The sequence below is a fragment of the Cyprinus carpio genome, chromosome A24, assembly GCF_018340385.1.
Source record: "Cyprinus carpio isolate SPL01 chromosome A24, ASM1834038v1, whole genome shotgun sequence".
Lineage (NCBI taxonomy): Eukaryota > Metazoa > Chordata > Actinopteri > Cypriniformes > Cyprinidae > Cyprinus > Cyprinus carpio.
The window spans coordinates 11897480-11914542 of NC_056595.1; the positions used below are offsets into that span (position 1 = coordinate 11897480).

Sequence of the window (17063 nt, forward strand, 5' to 3'; positions counted from 1 at the left end):
ACAGATCTTTGTGGCACTCCATATTTTACTGGTGATAAATGAGATGACTCCCCATTTAGATAAACAAAGTGGTAGCGATCGGACAGGTAGGATCTGAACCATCTTAAAGCCTGCCCTTGGATGCCTGTATAGTTTTGTAATCTATCTATGAGTATGTCGTGATCTATGGTGTCGAACGCAGCACTAAGATCAAGTAAAACTAGCAATGAGATGCAGCCTTGGTCTGATGCAAGAAGCAAGTCATTTGTAATTTTAACAAGTGCAGTTTCTGTGCTATGATGGGGCCTGAAACGCCGACTGAAATTCTTCATAGAGATCATTTTTTTTGCAGGTAGGAGCACAATTGAGCAGACACAACTTTTTCTAAAATTTTAGACATAAATGGAAGATTTGAAATGGGTCTGTAATTTGCCAGTTCACTAGGATCTAGTTGTGTTTTTTTAATAAGAGGCTTAATAACCGCCAGCTTGAATGGTTTTGGGATCGGACCCAAAGATAACGACGAGTTAATAATATTGAGAAGCCGGTTTTTCTGCTACAGGTAACAACTCTTTCAGTAATTTAGTGGGTACAGGATCTAATAAACATGTTGTTGGTTTAGATGCAGTGATAAGTTTATTTAGCTCTTCCTGTCCTATAGTTGTAAAGCACTGCAGTTTATCTTTGGGTGCTTATAGATAAACCTAAAGTATTAGACGCTGTAGAATCTACATTTGTTATTGTATTTCTGATGTTATCTATTTTATCAGTGAAGAAATTCATAAAGTCATTACTATTTAACTGTGAGGGAATATTTAGATCGGGTGGCGCCTGGTTATTTTTTAATTTAGCCACTGTGCTAAATAAAAACCTTTGGATTGTTTTTGTTGTTTTCTCTATGAGTTTGTGGATATGCTCGGCCCTGGCAGTTTTTAGAGCCTGTCTATAGCTGGACATACTGTTTTTTCCACGCAATTCTAAAAAACTTCCAAGTTAGTTTTTTCTCCATTTGCGCCAAGACTACGAAGTTTCTTTCTTGAGAGCTGCGGGTATTACTGTTGTACCATGGCACAGCACGCTTTTTTCTAACCTTTTCAATTTGATGGGGGCAACAGCTTCTAATGTATTAGAGAAGATAGTGCCCATATTGCCAGTCATTTTGTCTAGTTCATGTGTATTTATGGGTACACAGAGCAGTTGAGATAAATCAGGCAGGTTATTTGCGAATCTGTCTTTGGTGGCTGGAACAATAGTTCTGCCCGGACGATAACGCCAAGCTATATAGTTATTATATATATTAATAACGCAGAATGCACGATACAAGGAAATGGTCAGTACCATCATCACTTTGAGGTACGATATCTATGTCAGTAATATCGATTCCATGCGATATAATTAAGTCTAAATGCGTATGATTAAAACGATGAGTGGGCCCGGTGACATTTTGCTTTACACCAAAACAGTTTAATAAGTTAGTAAAAACGCAAGTCCTAATGCATCATTTGTATATCAATTGATGTTAAAATCTCCGAAATTAGGAAACTCATGTGCTTAAGGGGGCCTCATCAGGCGGGATAGTACAACAGGTCTTCGAGGGAAATTACAATTCTGGTAGGAGGGGATCTGTAGTGCCTGTCGCTGGGATAACGCAATCGACCATGATTTTCGCAAAACCCAGACTAATACCAGTAGCCAGCAAGCTACGAGGAGTTATTCTGGGTGCAGGCGACCGGACGCTGTAACTCGGTAGTTAGCAAGTCCGACACTGGTGTGGGCGAATATGCGGGATGACAACCGGTATCCCGGGGCCAAAGCGTGCCGGGGGGGGGGGGCCCGTCAACAGAACTTCAGTGCCGATAGATTGTGCACCACACCCCCCCACGACCGTCAGACGGGCTAGCGACAGTCTGACAGGGGGCTAGGTTGTGAAAAAGTGGAGGGGGGGTGGGACGTGCTACGTGTGATCGGGGGGGGGAGCGATACACTAAGGGCGTGGGCGTGATGGGGTTTACAGTCCCAGGTTTCAGTGTGACAGAGTACCCTCCAAACTGTTATACTGTGTCATTTCTAAGTGTGTAACACATAAACTGCTTTGGGGTGATCGCACCAGTGCTCTAGAGTGTGATGAGGGGCCACACACTTAAAAATTGCTCGTGGTTGGCATCACAGTTAGGGGTGTGGTTAACGTTTGTCTAGGTCCTAATCACGATACATTTATTTTCTAGATCCTACTTAAGGTATATTTGCCTCACTGCTCTGTGTGTCGGGGAACAAACACAGTATTACTGATAGATTGGAACCCAGCTCAATTAGCTGTCATATTTACGTGTGGTATAACAAACAGCCATCATCAGCAGTTATTTTGAGAAATTGGCTTACTACTACTCAAATGGAGCAGTAGAGCATCCTGGCGAATGGGGTGTGTGTGCGCGAGCCAGCTCCTGCTCCTCAACGCTTGCAGGTGGTGCAGGCCATCAGCGCGAAAAAGCCTAGGAGGCTCGCCCTCAACAACCAGACAAAAATTCCCATTTATTACAATAAAACGAGCAAGTTTTCTGTTCTTTACAACCATGAACAATAACCATATCCCTCATTTAAAGGACAAAAAGTCTACTATGAACCTGTTTCTTTTCGATTCCATCGTCGATACGTGGGCAGCGGTCCTGAACTACGAATGAAATCGTGCGCCGCCGCGAGCCCAGCTACGTGCTCGGTTCGAACACGTCCACTCGCATCAGAGCCTCTGAAGTCCCTCTTCAGCACGTCTCCAGTTGAGCGGCTAGCGTGGGTGGTCGTTAACCCCGGCGTGAACAACACGAACCCACGCTCTGAGGACTCCTCCCAAACCACGTCAGGGCCTTACAGTAGCATCAGCCGGGTATCTGCGCAGAAAAACAATCGATACAACCGCGCCCCGGGAGACAGGGTGAACTATCGATGCACTGACACTATTATAACCTTCCGGAGACTAACCTAGCACGTACGTGTCGAACGACGATCTCCAGACCGATTCACCTGACTACATCACAGCGTCGCCGTTCCCCATCGCACGAGGGGAGAGAAGCGGCTTCCGTGTTGAGATCTGTCCGAAGACCGAGGGGGAGAAGTCGCGTTCGCGCCGGGGCCTGGCCCGCTGCCGCGTCCCTCCGCTGCCGGATCAGCCAGCCCAGGGTCCGTGGTGTCCACCTCGCCTAACGCAACAAACGGAACGGCGTGAAGGACACTGGGCAGAGACGCGTGCCTCGGGTGCAGACACCACACCGGAAGCCCAGAGCCTGACGTGCAGGACACCAGAAACACAACAACACGGGGTGGAATGGTGGTGGTGACTGTTAGCCACAGCGCAGCTGTATACGTTTACCCCTGGACTTGTGAGTTCAGGCACCGTGAGATGTCCTCCAGCGCGGCTTCTCCGCTCTCTCAGCTGGGACTTCCTCTGCTCCAGGAAGGACCCGACATCTGCGTTCTCCAGGCCCTCCAGCACACAGCTACTACCGAATGCAGCTGCGAACCGTGTCGTCACTCTGCTTCTCCAAAGGTAGACAAACATCCGCCATTAAAGCAAGTACACAGTGAGTACAGCAAGTGGTAATGGGGAGGACTAGCCGTATTACGATGCACGCGGGTGCAGCTCGACACACGCTGGTGATGCTAATGGGCTATAAGCTACTAGCGGACTCGACGAAGATCAAAATAAACTAGTGATACACAGGCGCTCTGATTGCTTTTTGTTGTCAAGAATAACGATAGAGGATATATTCCCACGTTATAGAAACGAAATGATGTGTATAAAATAGATTTCACAATAAAAAACTAGAAGATGAGAATAGCTGTACGGAGCTCAAACTAGGGGGCAGTTTTATCTAGGAACAGGTGTTCCACTGATTATACTTGTTAGGAAATTAGAACTATTAATTACTTTTTGCAGGGTGTGAAGTCAAGGAATTACATTACTCACATTACTGAATATTAAGTAGTTTTCAACAGAATTGTACTCTTTGGGGAAATCAAAAAAATTGTGTACTTTTAACTTTACTTGAGTACATTTAGTGATATCTTAGTTTTACTCTGCTATTTTCCCTCCTTTTGTGTTTTGTTTACTGGTTGTTTTATTTCTTTCTTTTTTTTAAATCTATCAGCTGCTGTTAATCATGGCGCTGGTGGAAGTGCATTCAAGCATCAATTCATTCAGTTACATATCTTCCTCTAATATAGGACACATTTCAGTCGACCTACACATCACATACATGATCTGTCATATGCTCACAGACACACACACACAGGATACACACCTGACATTTTGGTGTACGGAACTATGGGGTTGTACCTTATCCACCACCAGTGTTCAAACCACAACCTCATGTAACATGTTCATAGTTGTCGTTAGCACTCACAATCTACACATTCCTAACTATCATCTCCGCCAAAAAATTTTTTCAAGGTCCTTTTTTTGCAAGTTTTCCATTGCAGTAATGAATGACTGCTGATAAAGCACACTTATCGCTCACAGAGACGCACCACAAAGAAACGATGTTGCTTTTTTTTTATTTCATAATGTGTCAAACTATCTGTGTGTGTACTGTAATGTGTGTTGTGTGTGTTGTGTGAAATGTTGTGTGTATGTGTGTGTCGATAATATATGTAATTGATATTTTCTCGCGAAAACAAGTTTTCACACACATTCTATTCTCCTACAAATAAAACTAAGCTAAATCAGACATATACACTTTGAGTAGATTCATGTAGCTACCTGTAACAGGTAGAGGTGATGGTCAGCGCTAAATAGAACAGTGTGCATTGTCTCATTTAAAATTGAAACATAATACCGACATTACAAATGTTTTGATAATATTTAGTTTTACCAATACACCTTGCTTGTTAACTCTTGTTTTTTTTGTCCCTAAGAATAGCTCTGTTGATCTTTCCATCTCTGTAATACCCGACAGACATGTTTTTGATAACCATTGGGTTTACTGATGTTGTGTTTTGCGTTAAAATCAGTGTCTGTTGGATGATAGATATTCGTGTAAATATTCGTAACAATTATAATTTGAATTGCCGCTATGAATTCGGCCATGCTATCCTGGCTAATGCGTCTTGTAATATTGCTGAGTGACGCTTTTATATGTTTAAGGAACATAGCTACCGGCAGCTCAGGCTCACGACTCATGTGACTTTTACGATAGCTACTCTTTTACGTCAAGACCTAAGTACGGTTTGTTTATTGTATTTAGTCGCGCACGAGCGCGGCCCCTGGGTCAGCATTTATTATACCTGGTGTACCGCCCTTGGCCGTATTAATTTGTGGCCTTTTTTTTTTGGAAAGTTCGAGGGGGGAGGTGTATCGCCGGTAACCAAGACGAGAGCGGAGTACTTTTTAGCCGGCTATTCGACACCTACGTATATAACCAAATCTTAATCGACCCTTACTTTATATCGTGAACTATAAACAACGTGATGTAATAAGTCGTTTTTCAGTATACTCTTCCATTTCCTTATGCTTTACTTGAAACTTCCATGGAATAGACAAATCTGCATATATATTTTGTTTTTAATAAACTTTATGCCAGAACCATAATAGTTTTAGAAGGGAGCTTGTGGTCTCAAAGCCCGAAGGCCAGGCGGTTTTTCATTTACTGCGAGATGTTTATGCGCGGTAGTGCTGTCGAGATTGAGAACTTGACATATCCCCGATCGGCGGATCACTGTTCTACAAATTGGTTTCAATTAGCTTCTCTTTCAAGACATCTTATCTTACTAAATCGAAGATCTGCAGATGTCCATCCACGGGCAGGCGGCAACCACCATGCCGTGACCCGAAGTGAACCCTTTTTGCTCAGTAGCCCGCTACACCCGGGCCTGGGACCTCTCCTCAATTCCGGTATTGATCCTGATATGTAAAGACGCTATCACGAGCAATCACGATGACAGCCACCTGCAGAGTTGATGCAATCATTTCGATCTCTTGGTTGTAAGCATTAAATGTTAAAAACGGCTTTTCCATAGTTCCTGTTTTGTGTACTAAAATACAAGTGGCATATGTTTGTTTTGCATTTCATTAAGTGAGACATGCATACTTAGTAGATGTCGCTAGGCCTATTTTAGGAGGGCTTCACTTAATTTTCTTTAAATGGTCTATAAATATAGCTTAAACTACAATCCTAGATTCCATAAATGGCTGGGCGCGTCGACTCGACAACACGTGTAAGCTATTGTTCAGGCGCTAAAACTATAGTTTAAGGTTTACCTGCTTGCTGTGGCCCTTGAGAATGTAAGGCTACATTCGGAGCATCACCTGCGACGACAGATTTTTCGGACAGGATGAATTCATGCAGATTAAACTATGACATATGTGTTAAGTGTCACTGAGGCTAGACTGTTGGTGAAGCAGTGCAAGGACATGTTTATGTGTATAATGAATCGTAATAATTAATAATTAACAGACAGCGGAATATCATCACAATCCTTTTCTTTGTAAAATGATTTTAAAAACACAGAAAAAGGAAGATTCTATAGTGACGTCATGGTTCCTATAAAGATCGTTCCTGTAATGCATTACATTGGGGGTGTAGTGCAATGTCCCAACATGAAGCGGTTAGATGTTTAGAAGGCTGTTGCAACAAAGAGAAAAATTTAGAGGACGTCTACTTCTTATAAGGGTTTAACTCCTTTTCTGAGGGTAAGACATTTTTGGTACGACTTTTATAATAACTTGTTATGAGTAATTAATTAGAAACCTTAAATATACGTTTACCTAGCCATCTACTTAATATATATTCACATATATAGAAATATGAGATAATGTGTTTCTTAATATTAACTAATTAACTTATTAAACATTATTAACAGATCATTATTAAATGTAAATTTAAATGCTTACAAATGTCATTAAACTTTCAATTCATATGATCATGCCTTTAAAAAAAATCTTCAAATTATTTTGACAGATGGTTTACAGTGATTAAAAGCTTAATTAATAAATTGTTAACAAACATTATATAATGCTTAACTGATCATTAGTTAATGGTTACAAATATCATTCAACTTTCAATGTGTTTTAAAAACCTACAAATGATTTTAACAGAAATTAAACAATATTTACAAGCTTATTTGTTGATGTACTGTTGAATGCTTACAAATGTTATTAAACTTCAATTCACATATTAGCTAATAACCACAGTCTGTGCTACTGCATATTTGGTCTTGTTTGTTGTGTAGATCTCTACTTATTTGAGCATCTTAAATCATTTATTGTTAATGCCTGCAGTACCCAATCTTAAAAGGGGAAGCTATTCATCAATTCTAAATATTTATAAACATTTACTAATCATTCAGACCTTCCTTACGTTAGCCTTTTGATGGCAAAAAGTGTCCTGCAAATGACTGGAATTCACCATATTTTCACATCTTTACAAAATAATTTATTCATCATTTGTTCACATGCTTTTGCCATAAATTCAATTTAAAGCTTAGATTATTCATAATTTGTAAATGTTTATAAACATTTACTAATATTTTTTTGGCACTGGACTTTTAGCTACTTTTATTCATGTAAGCGTTTGTGTAAAGGGTTAAGCTTAGCTCAATGCTTGAAGTAAGACATAATGTGACATTGTAATTTGGGTGCAAAACATGCTTTTAATCCCACCCCAACACTTATATTAGTGCATGCTATTGTCATTATCATTAACCCTCATCCGTTATGGAGGATCAAAACTGCATTAAATTAAAAAATAAATAAATAAATATGTTAGATAGATAGATAGATAGATAAATTAACAATTGTAATAAGATATAAAATAAATAAATAAATGTGATAAAACAAAAATAGTTCTATTTGTAATGTAAAATTTTAATCCTGAATTTATATTTTAAATTACTTTTTTCCTTGACGTATTTCTTTTCTGTACTTTATTTTATATTTATTTTTATTCTTTTTTAAGTTGTATTTATCACTTATAATTCATCTGCTCGTACACATTTATTTAATTTATTGATTTCTTTTTAAATGTATTTATTCATGCATTTATTTATTTTGTATATGTATTTATTTATTCCAACGTGTATTTATTTCCAGATGTTCTATTTATTTACTTATCTATTTCATTTTAATTGTCTTCATGCAACATGGAAATATGGTATGCGGTCTTGTGGAGCACCGGTGACTCCATTGGTTGTTTCACAGAGTCAAGCGCTCTTACTTCTTGGTGTCAGCCAGTTCCGTTTTTATAAAGTTCGCTTAAAACTAATAATAGAGATCGGAGTTTATATGCGATGTGCCAGATCAACTGAGAGATTCAATATGGAATACATTCCTATTTACGCGTTGAATTATTTAATAGTGATTTTGAGTTCAGTTATTTATCCTCATAGTCATTATCAGTTGTTACTGGAATTGATCAACATCGTCAATTTGTTCAAGTTGATGACGCTCTCTCTAGACACTTTCAGTCGAGGTTTCTAGGCGCACTATTTTTGCAATCACAGAGAAAATCTTCATCTCCCAAAAGCATTGTGAGCATAAGCTTTAGAGTGCAACTGTTGTGCCTTACCCCGCTACAGCTCTACTCAATAATGCTTTTTGAAACGTTGACCCACCGGAATAAAGTCGGCTTGATGTTAAACGCATGGTATTGCTAATTCAGGGACCACTCTTCTAAAGTTAAATACGACAGTAGTATACACGTTCTAATTTCAATAGCATTTAAGAAGATAGCTTACATTCACAAAACCAATCTGGTAAAGTGTCATCTACAATAGGTTAGGTTTATACTTAGTAATTCTTTACGTATGATTTGAGTTTATTTTATAAATATAAAAATCTAACGCATATACCAAATGTGTATGTAACCTTAGAGATTGTCCCTAAACTGGGCATATCTAGCGTCCAGTGCCAAGCCAGCTATATGCCAGTGGGTCGCGTTTCCAAAAAGCATTGTGAGGCTGAGTAGACTGTAGAGACATTTAGTGACACTGGTTTCATGATAAACTTATGTTCACAATGCTTTTGCGAGTCTTTTCTCTGTGATTACAAGATGAAGACTAGCCTTAGAAACCTCCACCGGTTGTCTAGTAGCGTCATCAACCTACAAACTCATCGACGATGTTGATGGGTTCCGGGCTTGCTGGCTTGATGTAACTACGAGGATAAGTAACTGAATGAATAAATGATTAATTAATTATTGAATTTAATGAATTTGATGGATTTGGTAATTAATTATTAAATATTGGATTGATAAAATAACATTTAAACATAAATAGAGCTAACATCAACCCCTGAATGAAAGTATCAAGTAAATAAAAGTTAAAAAGAATAAAAAATAAATACAGCAAAATAAATACAGAAATACATAACGGGAAAAGGGTTAATTTACAATATAATTCAGGAATAAAATTTATTTACAAAATGACACATTATCACATCAGTTTATTTCATTTATTTTCCTTTTATTTACCTTTATTTATTTATCTATATATTATTTATTTTTTAATATCTGCAGGTTTAGGTCCCTCCATAATCAGTTTATATCGTTTTAAGATGTTTGTATATTATTTATATTACATATATCTTACAGATTTATGAAAGTGTATGGATTTTCCATACTTTCTTCTGTTATAATTACGTTTAAATTTGTAATGTTTTTTCACACAATAGAGCTATTTTTTTAGGTCTCAATATAATATTGAATGTTATCAACCAATCCGAAGCCTTAATATCCCAAAATTTTAAGGTTTCACATGTAGGGGCTCCTCAGTTAAGAATCTCCATCGGATTTATAGAGCCCCTCTAGTGGCAGTAACATAAAATGCAATTTTTATGACCTTTTTTTTCACCAGATGGCCGTCAGAAAAGACTCAGTGACCCCACTCAGAGCCATCTGAAGGTTTTTGGATGATTTGAGGATGGAATTGTCTCTTATGTATTTATTTTTTATTTTTTTTTTTTTTGTTTTGTTTTTTGCTGAATTGCTTTACCAAACTTCTTCTTAGAAATATACAGAATATAATATAAATAAAATAAAAATCAATACATAATTAATTAGATTTAAAAAAAAAAAAAAAACAGGTTTTTAAAAAAAAATCAGTACTGAAAGAAAATTGTGGCGTTGAGGGTCTTCAGGTCATTTTGACCCGTGAGGGACACTTTTGTTAAAGGTATGGGAGGGAGGGATGAGGGTTAAACATAATATTCCTTGAGTCATACATCATTTTTTTTTTTTTTCAAGAAAATACTTCATTTATCATTTGTCAATATAAACAGATTGAACTGTGTTCCCTGTCTCATGGTAATCAAACTTGTACACTTTTTGATTGTTGATTACTTAACTCTTGGTAATTAAACATACCCCCAAACCTGTCCCTAACCTTACCGTCTCACACCTCAACAGGCAGCAAAGGTGTTGTGCATTAACACAAGCTTTTAATCATTTTATAACATCTGTAAAAATCATTTGTAGATTTTCAAAGATGTGCATGATCATATGAATTAGAAGTTTAATGATACATGTAAGCATTTTAATTTACATGAAATGTTAATTATTAGGTAATGTTTTACACATTTATTAGAAAACATTAACAAGCACATTATTTCATGTTTCTAGATATGTGAATATATGAACCAATGATCCGTTAAGCATTACATAATGTTTGTTATTGATTTATTAATGAAAGTTGTTGTAAAGTTAACAAAATTTCATTCTTGCAATTTCTTTCTCACACAAAATGTTCATATAATATATAGGCTTTAACTTGAAAACCAACCTGGTAAGTAATTTCAGAGTCTTTAAATAACAGAAAGTGGGAGCTTGAGTTGTTTTTGGGTGAAAGTTTTCAGTAGCTTCTCAGCTGACTGTGAGTTTCTGTGAGTTTCCGATAATTAAAGTAACTCAAGCCCAGTCCATTTATCTTACTAAATGTTTTGAGCATAAATCAATGTATTTTGGTTTTGGCACAGTGTGAAAATAATTTAGTATATAACCTGTATTCATGCATGTTTTTAAGAGAACTATTATTTAGTGAATGAAAATAATTTAAATATGTTTTGACAGATGAATCTTTTTACTGATGCGATAGTAAATGTGGGTCAGCCTGATGAGTTAAGTTGCATATTTTTTACAGTGGATAAATAAAATAAGTAAACTTAATACATCAGATGACTATGTACAGAATCTGCGTGAGTGTAACAGTGAAAATGTAGCAACTCATCCTTATAGATCATAGTAGCAGACAACAAATATAGTAATGCAGTAAGGTTGTTAAATGATGTAACTGATGTACTGTGATGGTGTTTTGGACTCTTTTGTGGATAATCTTTAGTCCAATGTCATCCCCTCTACGAACCTCGATGGCAGGAAACCAGATCACTTCCTTTATTTTCATCAGCTTTGTTTTGGGACAAGCTCTCTCAGGTTGGTCGATCGTTGTCATCATTATGAATAAAGATGTTTATGATTATAATGTGTACTAACAGACCAAATGCTAATTTCTTTATGTCTCTAGTTTGACTAATGTGTTTTATGTTTCCAGCTGATTATATCTACTCTGCAGTGATGCCTCAGACAGTAACAGCTCTGACAGGCTCTTGTGTCCAGATTCCTTGCACATTCAACATCTCCAATTTTGAGGACAAACGTGAGATGGCAGAATCTATTTATGTGATCTGGCTGAAAAACCAATCACACTATGATAGCACAGAGAGTTTTATAGCTTTTAATAGTAGTGAAAATATCATTAGAGGATTCAGTGACATAAAGATGACTAGAGATCTCAATGAGAGGAACTGTACCACTGTCTTCTATAACATCACGATGAATCATTCAGACCGCTATTACTTCAGACTGGAAATGGAGCCAGATGTGTTCAGACCAACATTTAACCCCAATACAGCTAATTCATCTGATTCAAGCAAGACTGTGAAGATCATTGTCAGAGGTAATTGTCATCTCATCTGAACAGACTATTTACACACCAAACCACAAAGATGATTTTTTTCAGTCTTCAAAAAGAAATTAAAATATGAGTTAATTACAAAATATAATGATACTAAATCAGTTTTATACTATGCATGTCAACAAACTGCACTTTTTGAAAATACTGTAACATTATAAAACTATATCTTCAGAGTTGAGGGGTTGCATTTCTTTTGCATGTAGACACATAGTAATAATATAGATAAAAGACAAAATATTTCAAATATTGGTAGCAGTGATTTTACCTTGTGAAACAGTCAATCTACAAGTGCAAATGTGCAAACCCTCACCCCAAGTGTGAAAACCTGACCTTCTAACATGACTATTTAGCAATGGGAGTTTTCCTTAATGCTGTCTGTCATCACTTACCTTGTAGACTCACCCCAACCTCCTGAACTTAAACTCAGTAAGCCACAGTATGTGATGGAGGAAAGTACAGTCAATCTGAGCTGCTCTGCAGAAGCCCCCTGCCCCACACAACCTCCTACAATATCCTGGTCTAACCAACATGAATCTGCTCGCATTACAACACAGTTACAGGAGAAACCTGATAAAACCCAGTCAGTGTTTTCATACATGACCTTCAAAGCTTCATACAAAGATCACAGAAAGAACATCTCTTGCACTGCTACATATCCAAGAAATACGCCTAATGACTCAACTGTGGAAGGCAACGTCACGCTACAAGTCCTGTGTAAGATATTTGGAGTACTTTTGTGTTTTCTCGTCATCCTTGATGTGATAAAATTAATAGATATCAATTGTTAACCCTGTATTTGCTTGTGTTTTTCTTAAAGTTCCTCCAAAAGAAACTCACATCATCATTACTCCATCTGTTGGCACTAATGTGACTTTGACCTGCAAAAGCAAAGCCAGTCCATCAAATGACATGAATTAAATACTGGTGGTAAAGTGGTGGGGAGGAGACTATTGCTTGGTTGGAGGAAGATTATTTTTTTAAGAAGTAATAAAGCATCATACTTATTACACTGCACAAAATAAACATGGAAAACAGTCGTCAGAAGATGTCCAGCTCACAGATGATAGTAAATAAATCACTTTTTTTGTATTTTTATGTTCAGATATATTATGGATTCATGAATACTGTTTGAAATACACTCTTCAGTAATCCTTTTGTATTTTAGGTCAGAATGGACTCTCTCATCTGGTAATATATGGCTGTACAGGAGGACTTTTGGCTTTTGTTCTGTTGTCTGCATTTTTTTTTTACTGTATAAGGTAAATATATAATAACAGAAATGTAGTTCATGTGTGCAGTGTTGTATTTATGAATTGCATGTGCGTATAATTTATGAATGTATTTATGTTTTATATTTACTTTTTTTTTTTTTTGCAACAGAACAAAGGCTTCAAGACAGGCCCATGTCACAGGGAAAGATCAGGTGCATAGTTCAATAAACAAGATGTTAACATTAAGTAACTTAAATTTTAAATGCCAGCTGTTTTGTCCACAATAACAAAATTTGTTCCAAACAGAGCCACAGCAGAATTAACCGTTGGATGGCTGTGTCTCAAAACGTAGCTGTTTAATTCCGGAATGAATCAGTGCTTTTAAACCAATTGAGTGAATGACCAGTTGAGTGAATGATTCAGTGACTTAATCACAAAATAAATAAATAAATAAATAAATGGCTCCTGATTGGATCTGTGTATATGAACAAATCGGCTGAATAAAGACAGAGTCACACCGAACGTTGTTGTAATTTGTAAAAAAGTAAAAAAAAAAAAATATATTGCAAATTTTCTTAAGACTAATTCACTTCACTTACAGTGGGATCTCCTCAAACAATGCTTCTTTTACAGCAGAAGGAATGCGATTAAAAAACTAATCATTTAAAAACATTCTCACCTCTTTTCCTCAGGCTAAGGATAAAAACAGAGGCATGATGGCTATCTATGTTAAAAATGATATTGTGATCAGCAAGAATGGTGAGAAGAAAGAAAGCGATGATCTCCTCTATACTGAGATTGACTTCTCCAAACTCCAGACAGACCACAAGACAAAGGAACACCCAAACAATGGCCCAGTGACAGAGTATGCTGAGATTCAAGTGACATAGAGAAAGCAACAAATCAACAGTGTTCAGCAAATGGATAAACTTCATTTAAACTTTAAATCTTGCTATTGTGCAGAGACCTGTTGCACTTGTCAGCCATGGACAGTCATCAAATTTTCACAAATCCCTTCATAACATCTCTGACGAATGGTGTAACACTGTCTAAATAATGAAATAATACTCTAGACTCCAGCAGCTACAAGGAATATAATTTGAATAATATTAAATGCTCTTATAGTGCTCTTAAATATATTGATAATCTATATGCTGGTTAATTGTATGGTATTAGATATAAATAATCTTATAAATAAAATATTAAAGGGGTCCTATTATGTTTAATAAAATAAAATAAAATAAAATAAAATAAAATAAAATAAAATAAAATAAAATAAATTAAGAGAAAAATGAGGTCTGGTTGAGTTGTGTCAGTAGTGTGTTGTCACCAAATCCAAGAGATGCTGTTTAACAGATCTAATATACTAATATATTGTGCTCAAAGACATAACCAACTGTTTTTATGTAAATTTAAGGAATGTTATCACCTCATTTAAATCATATATAGCTAGTTTTACACAATAACAGAAAACTGACACATAAATTAATTCCAATTGTATGTAGTCAAAGTTTTAATTTTTAGCTAATTAGAGCTTCAAAACAAGCTAATAGTCAGTAATACAAAAAAAAAGAAAAAAAATACATTACATACAAAAATCAAAGAGTGTCTTCAGAATAAAGAGCAGTGTTTTTTCTCTTAGCATTATTACTCTTGATTATGTATTTACAGTATGCCATCATAGACATCATAGCAGCAGACCTAGGCTGCACTCATTTTATTGCACAGATTTATTTTGAGTGTTTTGTGCCAAAAGGCAGTTCTGTTCATTGTCAAAGAATGTTTTACTAGCGGAAGGATGGCATTTTATGTTTTTTTTTTCAATAAAATAAACATACTAATACATAAATGTATCTTGTGATGGTCTCTTGCATGTATAACTTGGGAAATCTCTTCACAGATTCAGACCTAATTTGTATTTGTATATGTCAAATATATGCCATTATGTGAAATACCACAACACTCACATTTAAATTCAAATTCACTATTATTTGATTGTATCTCAGGACAGGGTGGACCCATGATTGTTGGCTGTGTGGCAGGAGTTGCTAACTGTGCTTCAGTTTTTTTTTTTTTTTTTTTTTTTTTTTTGCGCTTCTTTTAGTATGAGATAAATTTAGCCTTTCTTCAGTTGCATCATAGCTAACATCTGGGGGGTTTGCAGCACATTAACTACAGAAAAAAAAAAAAAACAAGCAAAAGAGTCTCTTTGTGATGAGTGTGATAGATTTTGCCATAGTAAGTCAAAACCTATAGGTATACATAGATATAGATATACAGTTGCAATTAAAATTATTGCACCCCTCAGAGACTGCAGTACTTTACAAATACAAGCTTTACTGAAGATCCAGGATTTTATAAAAAGTGTAGCATATTAAAAGTGATAATGTCAATATATAATGTAATATTTTTAGGATTTTTTTCACAGCTATGTCATAATTATTCAACCCCTATTCAACATTGCTGGTTTTAAGTCACTTTTTTTTTTTTTTTTTTAGGATTTTTGAATAAAATTGTCTAAATTAAGCCTTTAGAAACTCTATTAAAAACAGAATTAGCTTTAGCTGTTACACGTACATAAACTTAGCCTATGCATGTTCTGATGTGAGTAGCACATATGCAAATTCAACAGAGCTCTCTCAAAAGTTACAGAAGAAATAGTTTTATTACATTAGAATGTCTAAGGCTGCATGAAGATTTCAAAGACATTAAAAGTTCAGTGATCTTAGAGCTTATAGAGCTTATAGAGCTTATAGAGCAATAGAGCTTCAAAACATAAGAAAATATTCCCTAATAAAGAAAGAAAAAACACATTGCATGCAATAAACAGTGTCTTCAGTATCAAGAGTAGTGAGTTATTTTTCTCTTAGCATTAATATTACTCTTATTTATATAGCGCTTTATATAATACAGATTGTGTCAACCAGCTTTACAGTGTCAAACAGGAAAACAGTTTGTCAGTAACGCAAGAAGACAATGACAGAGTAATTTTTCCAGCTAAAGTCAGTTCATTGATGATTCAGTGTTGTAATCATCCAGCTCAGCTCTCTTCCAATGGCTTCTCTTCCTTTGATTATTATTATTGATGTCATCATAGACAGCAGAATATCTAATATGCTACACTAATGCACAGAATTTATTTTAATGTTTTTTTTTTTTGGACAATAAGTGAATAAATTTCACACAGTTTTTGCAATATTTATTTGTTTTATTTATTTGTTAATCTATTGCACCAGATATTTATATAATGTATTGCACTAACTTTTTTAAAGGGATCATCGGATGCTACATGCACTTTTACAAGTTGTTTTAACTGAAATGTGTGTTGGCAGTGTGTGTATACAGCAAACCTGTAATGATAAAAATCTTTTTTTTTTTTTTTATCTACTAAAATCTTTACCCCTTTCTCAGATCGATCCGATCTCAGATGCTTGTCTGTACGACGTCACAAAAACAGGCCCTCCCATGATAGTTTGATTGACAGTAGCATTTCAGCACAGACTGGACAGCTGTCATCAGTCCGCCATTGTTTCGGAGCCGGTGCAGGGGTAGACAAGAATGGCTCCATAGTGATTGAGGTGTTCTGTTGTTGGATGTAACAATAAACATAGCAGTCATCATTTACCCCCGACATCTGAGCCATTGAAGATTACGTTTGTTTTTGAAGGGAATGCGCCCCCTATCTATCTAAATTTGTCTATGTTTTCTGTTGTTAGTTTTTGATATATATTCACCAACAGAAGAAGTGGGTGTAAGGTTTTTTTAATGAATCTTTGCAAATCGCATTTCCTAATAATCTGCCTAATAATAGTGTACTGCTAGGGCAAAAAGACAGATAGTATGCTCAGCCAGAGGTTGAGATGTTGTGTTGTGAAATTTTTTTTGTATTAGCAAGTCTTATTCCCCGTGACTGCTCAGTGGGTT

The 17063-nt window shown here is 36.1% G+C and overlaps 1 protein-coding gene across 1 annotated transcript; it reads left to right on the forward strand.

The window, feature by feature from the left end:
- Positions 1 to 11152: 11152 nt before the first annotated feature.
- On the forward strand, positions 11153 to 12846 carry LOC122134343 (myelin-associated glycoprotein-like). Its single transcript, XM_042714900.1, has 4 exons — positions 11153 to 11387; positions 11506 to 11910; positions 12325 to 12642; positions 12746 to 12846. The coding sequence occupies exons 1-4, from the start codon at positions 11261 to 11263 to the stop codon at positions 12844 to 12846; spliced, it is 951 nt and encodes a 316-aa protein (XP_042570834.1). The 5' UTR covers positions 11153 to 11260.
- The last annotated feature ends 4217 nt before the right edge of the window (positions 12847 to 17063 follow it).

Excerpts from the sequence above, each read along its gene's own strand:
- LOC122134343 (XM_042714900.1), top strand. The coding sequence starts at position 11,261 with ATGGTGTTTTGGACTCTTTTGTGGATAATCTTTAGTCCAATGTCATCC. Across the intron at positions 11,388-11,505 it reads TTTGGGACAAGCTCTCTCAG|CTGATTATATCTACTCTGCA; the intron begins GTTGGTCGATCG and ends TTATGTTTCCAG. Across the intron at positions 12,643-12,745 it reads CGTCACGCTACAAGTCCTGT|TTCCTCCAAAAGAAACTCAC; the intron begins GTAAGATATTTG and ends TTTTTCTTAAAG.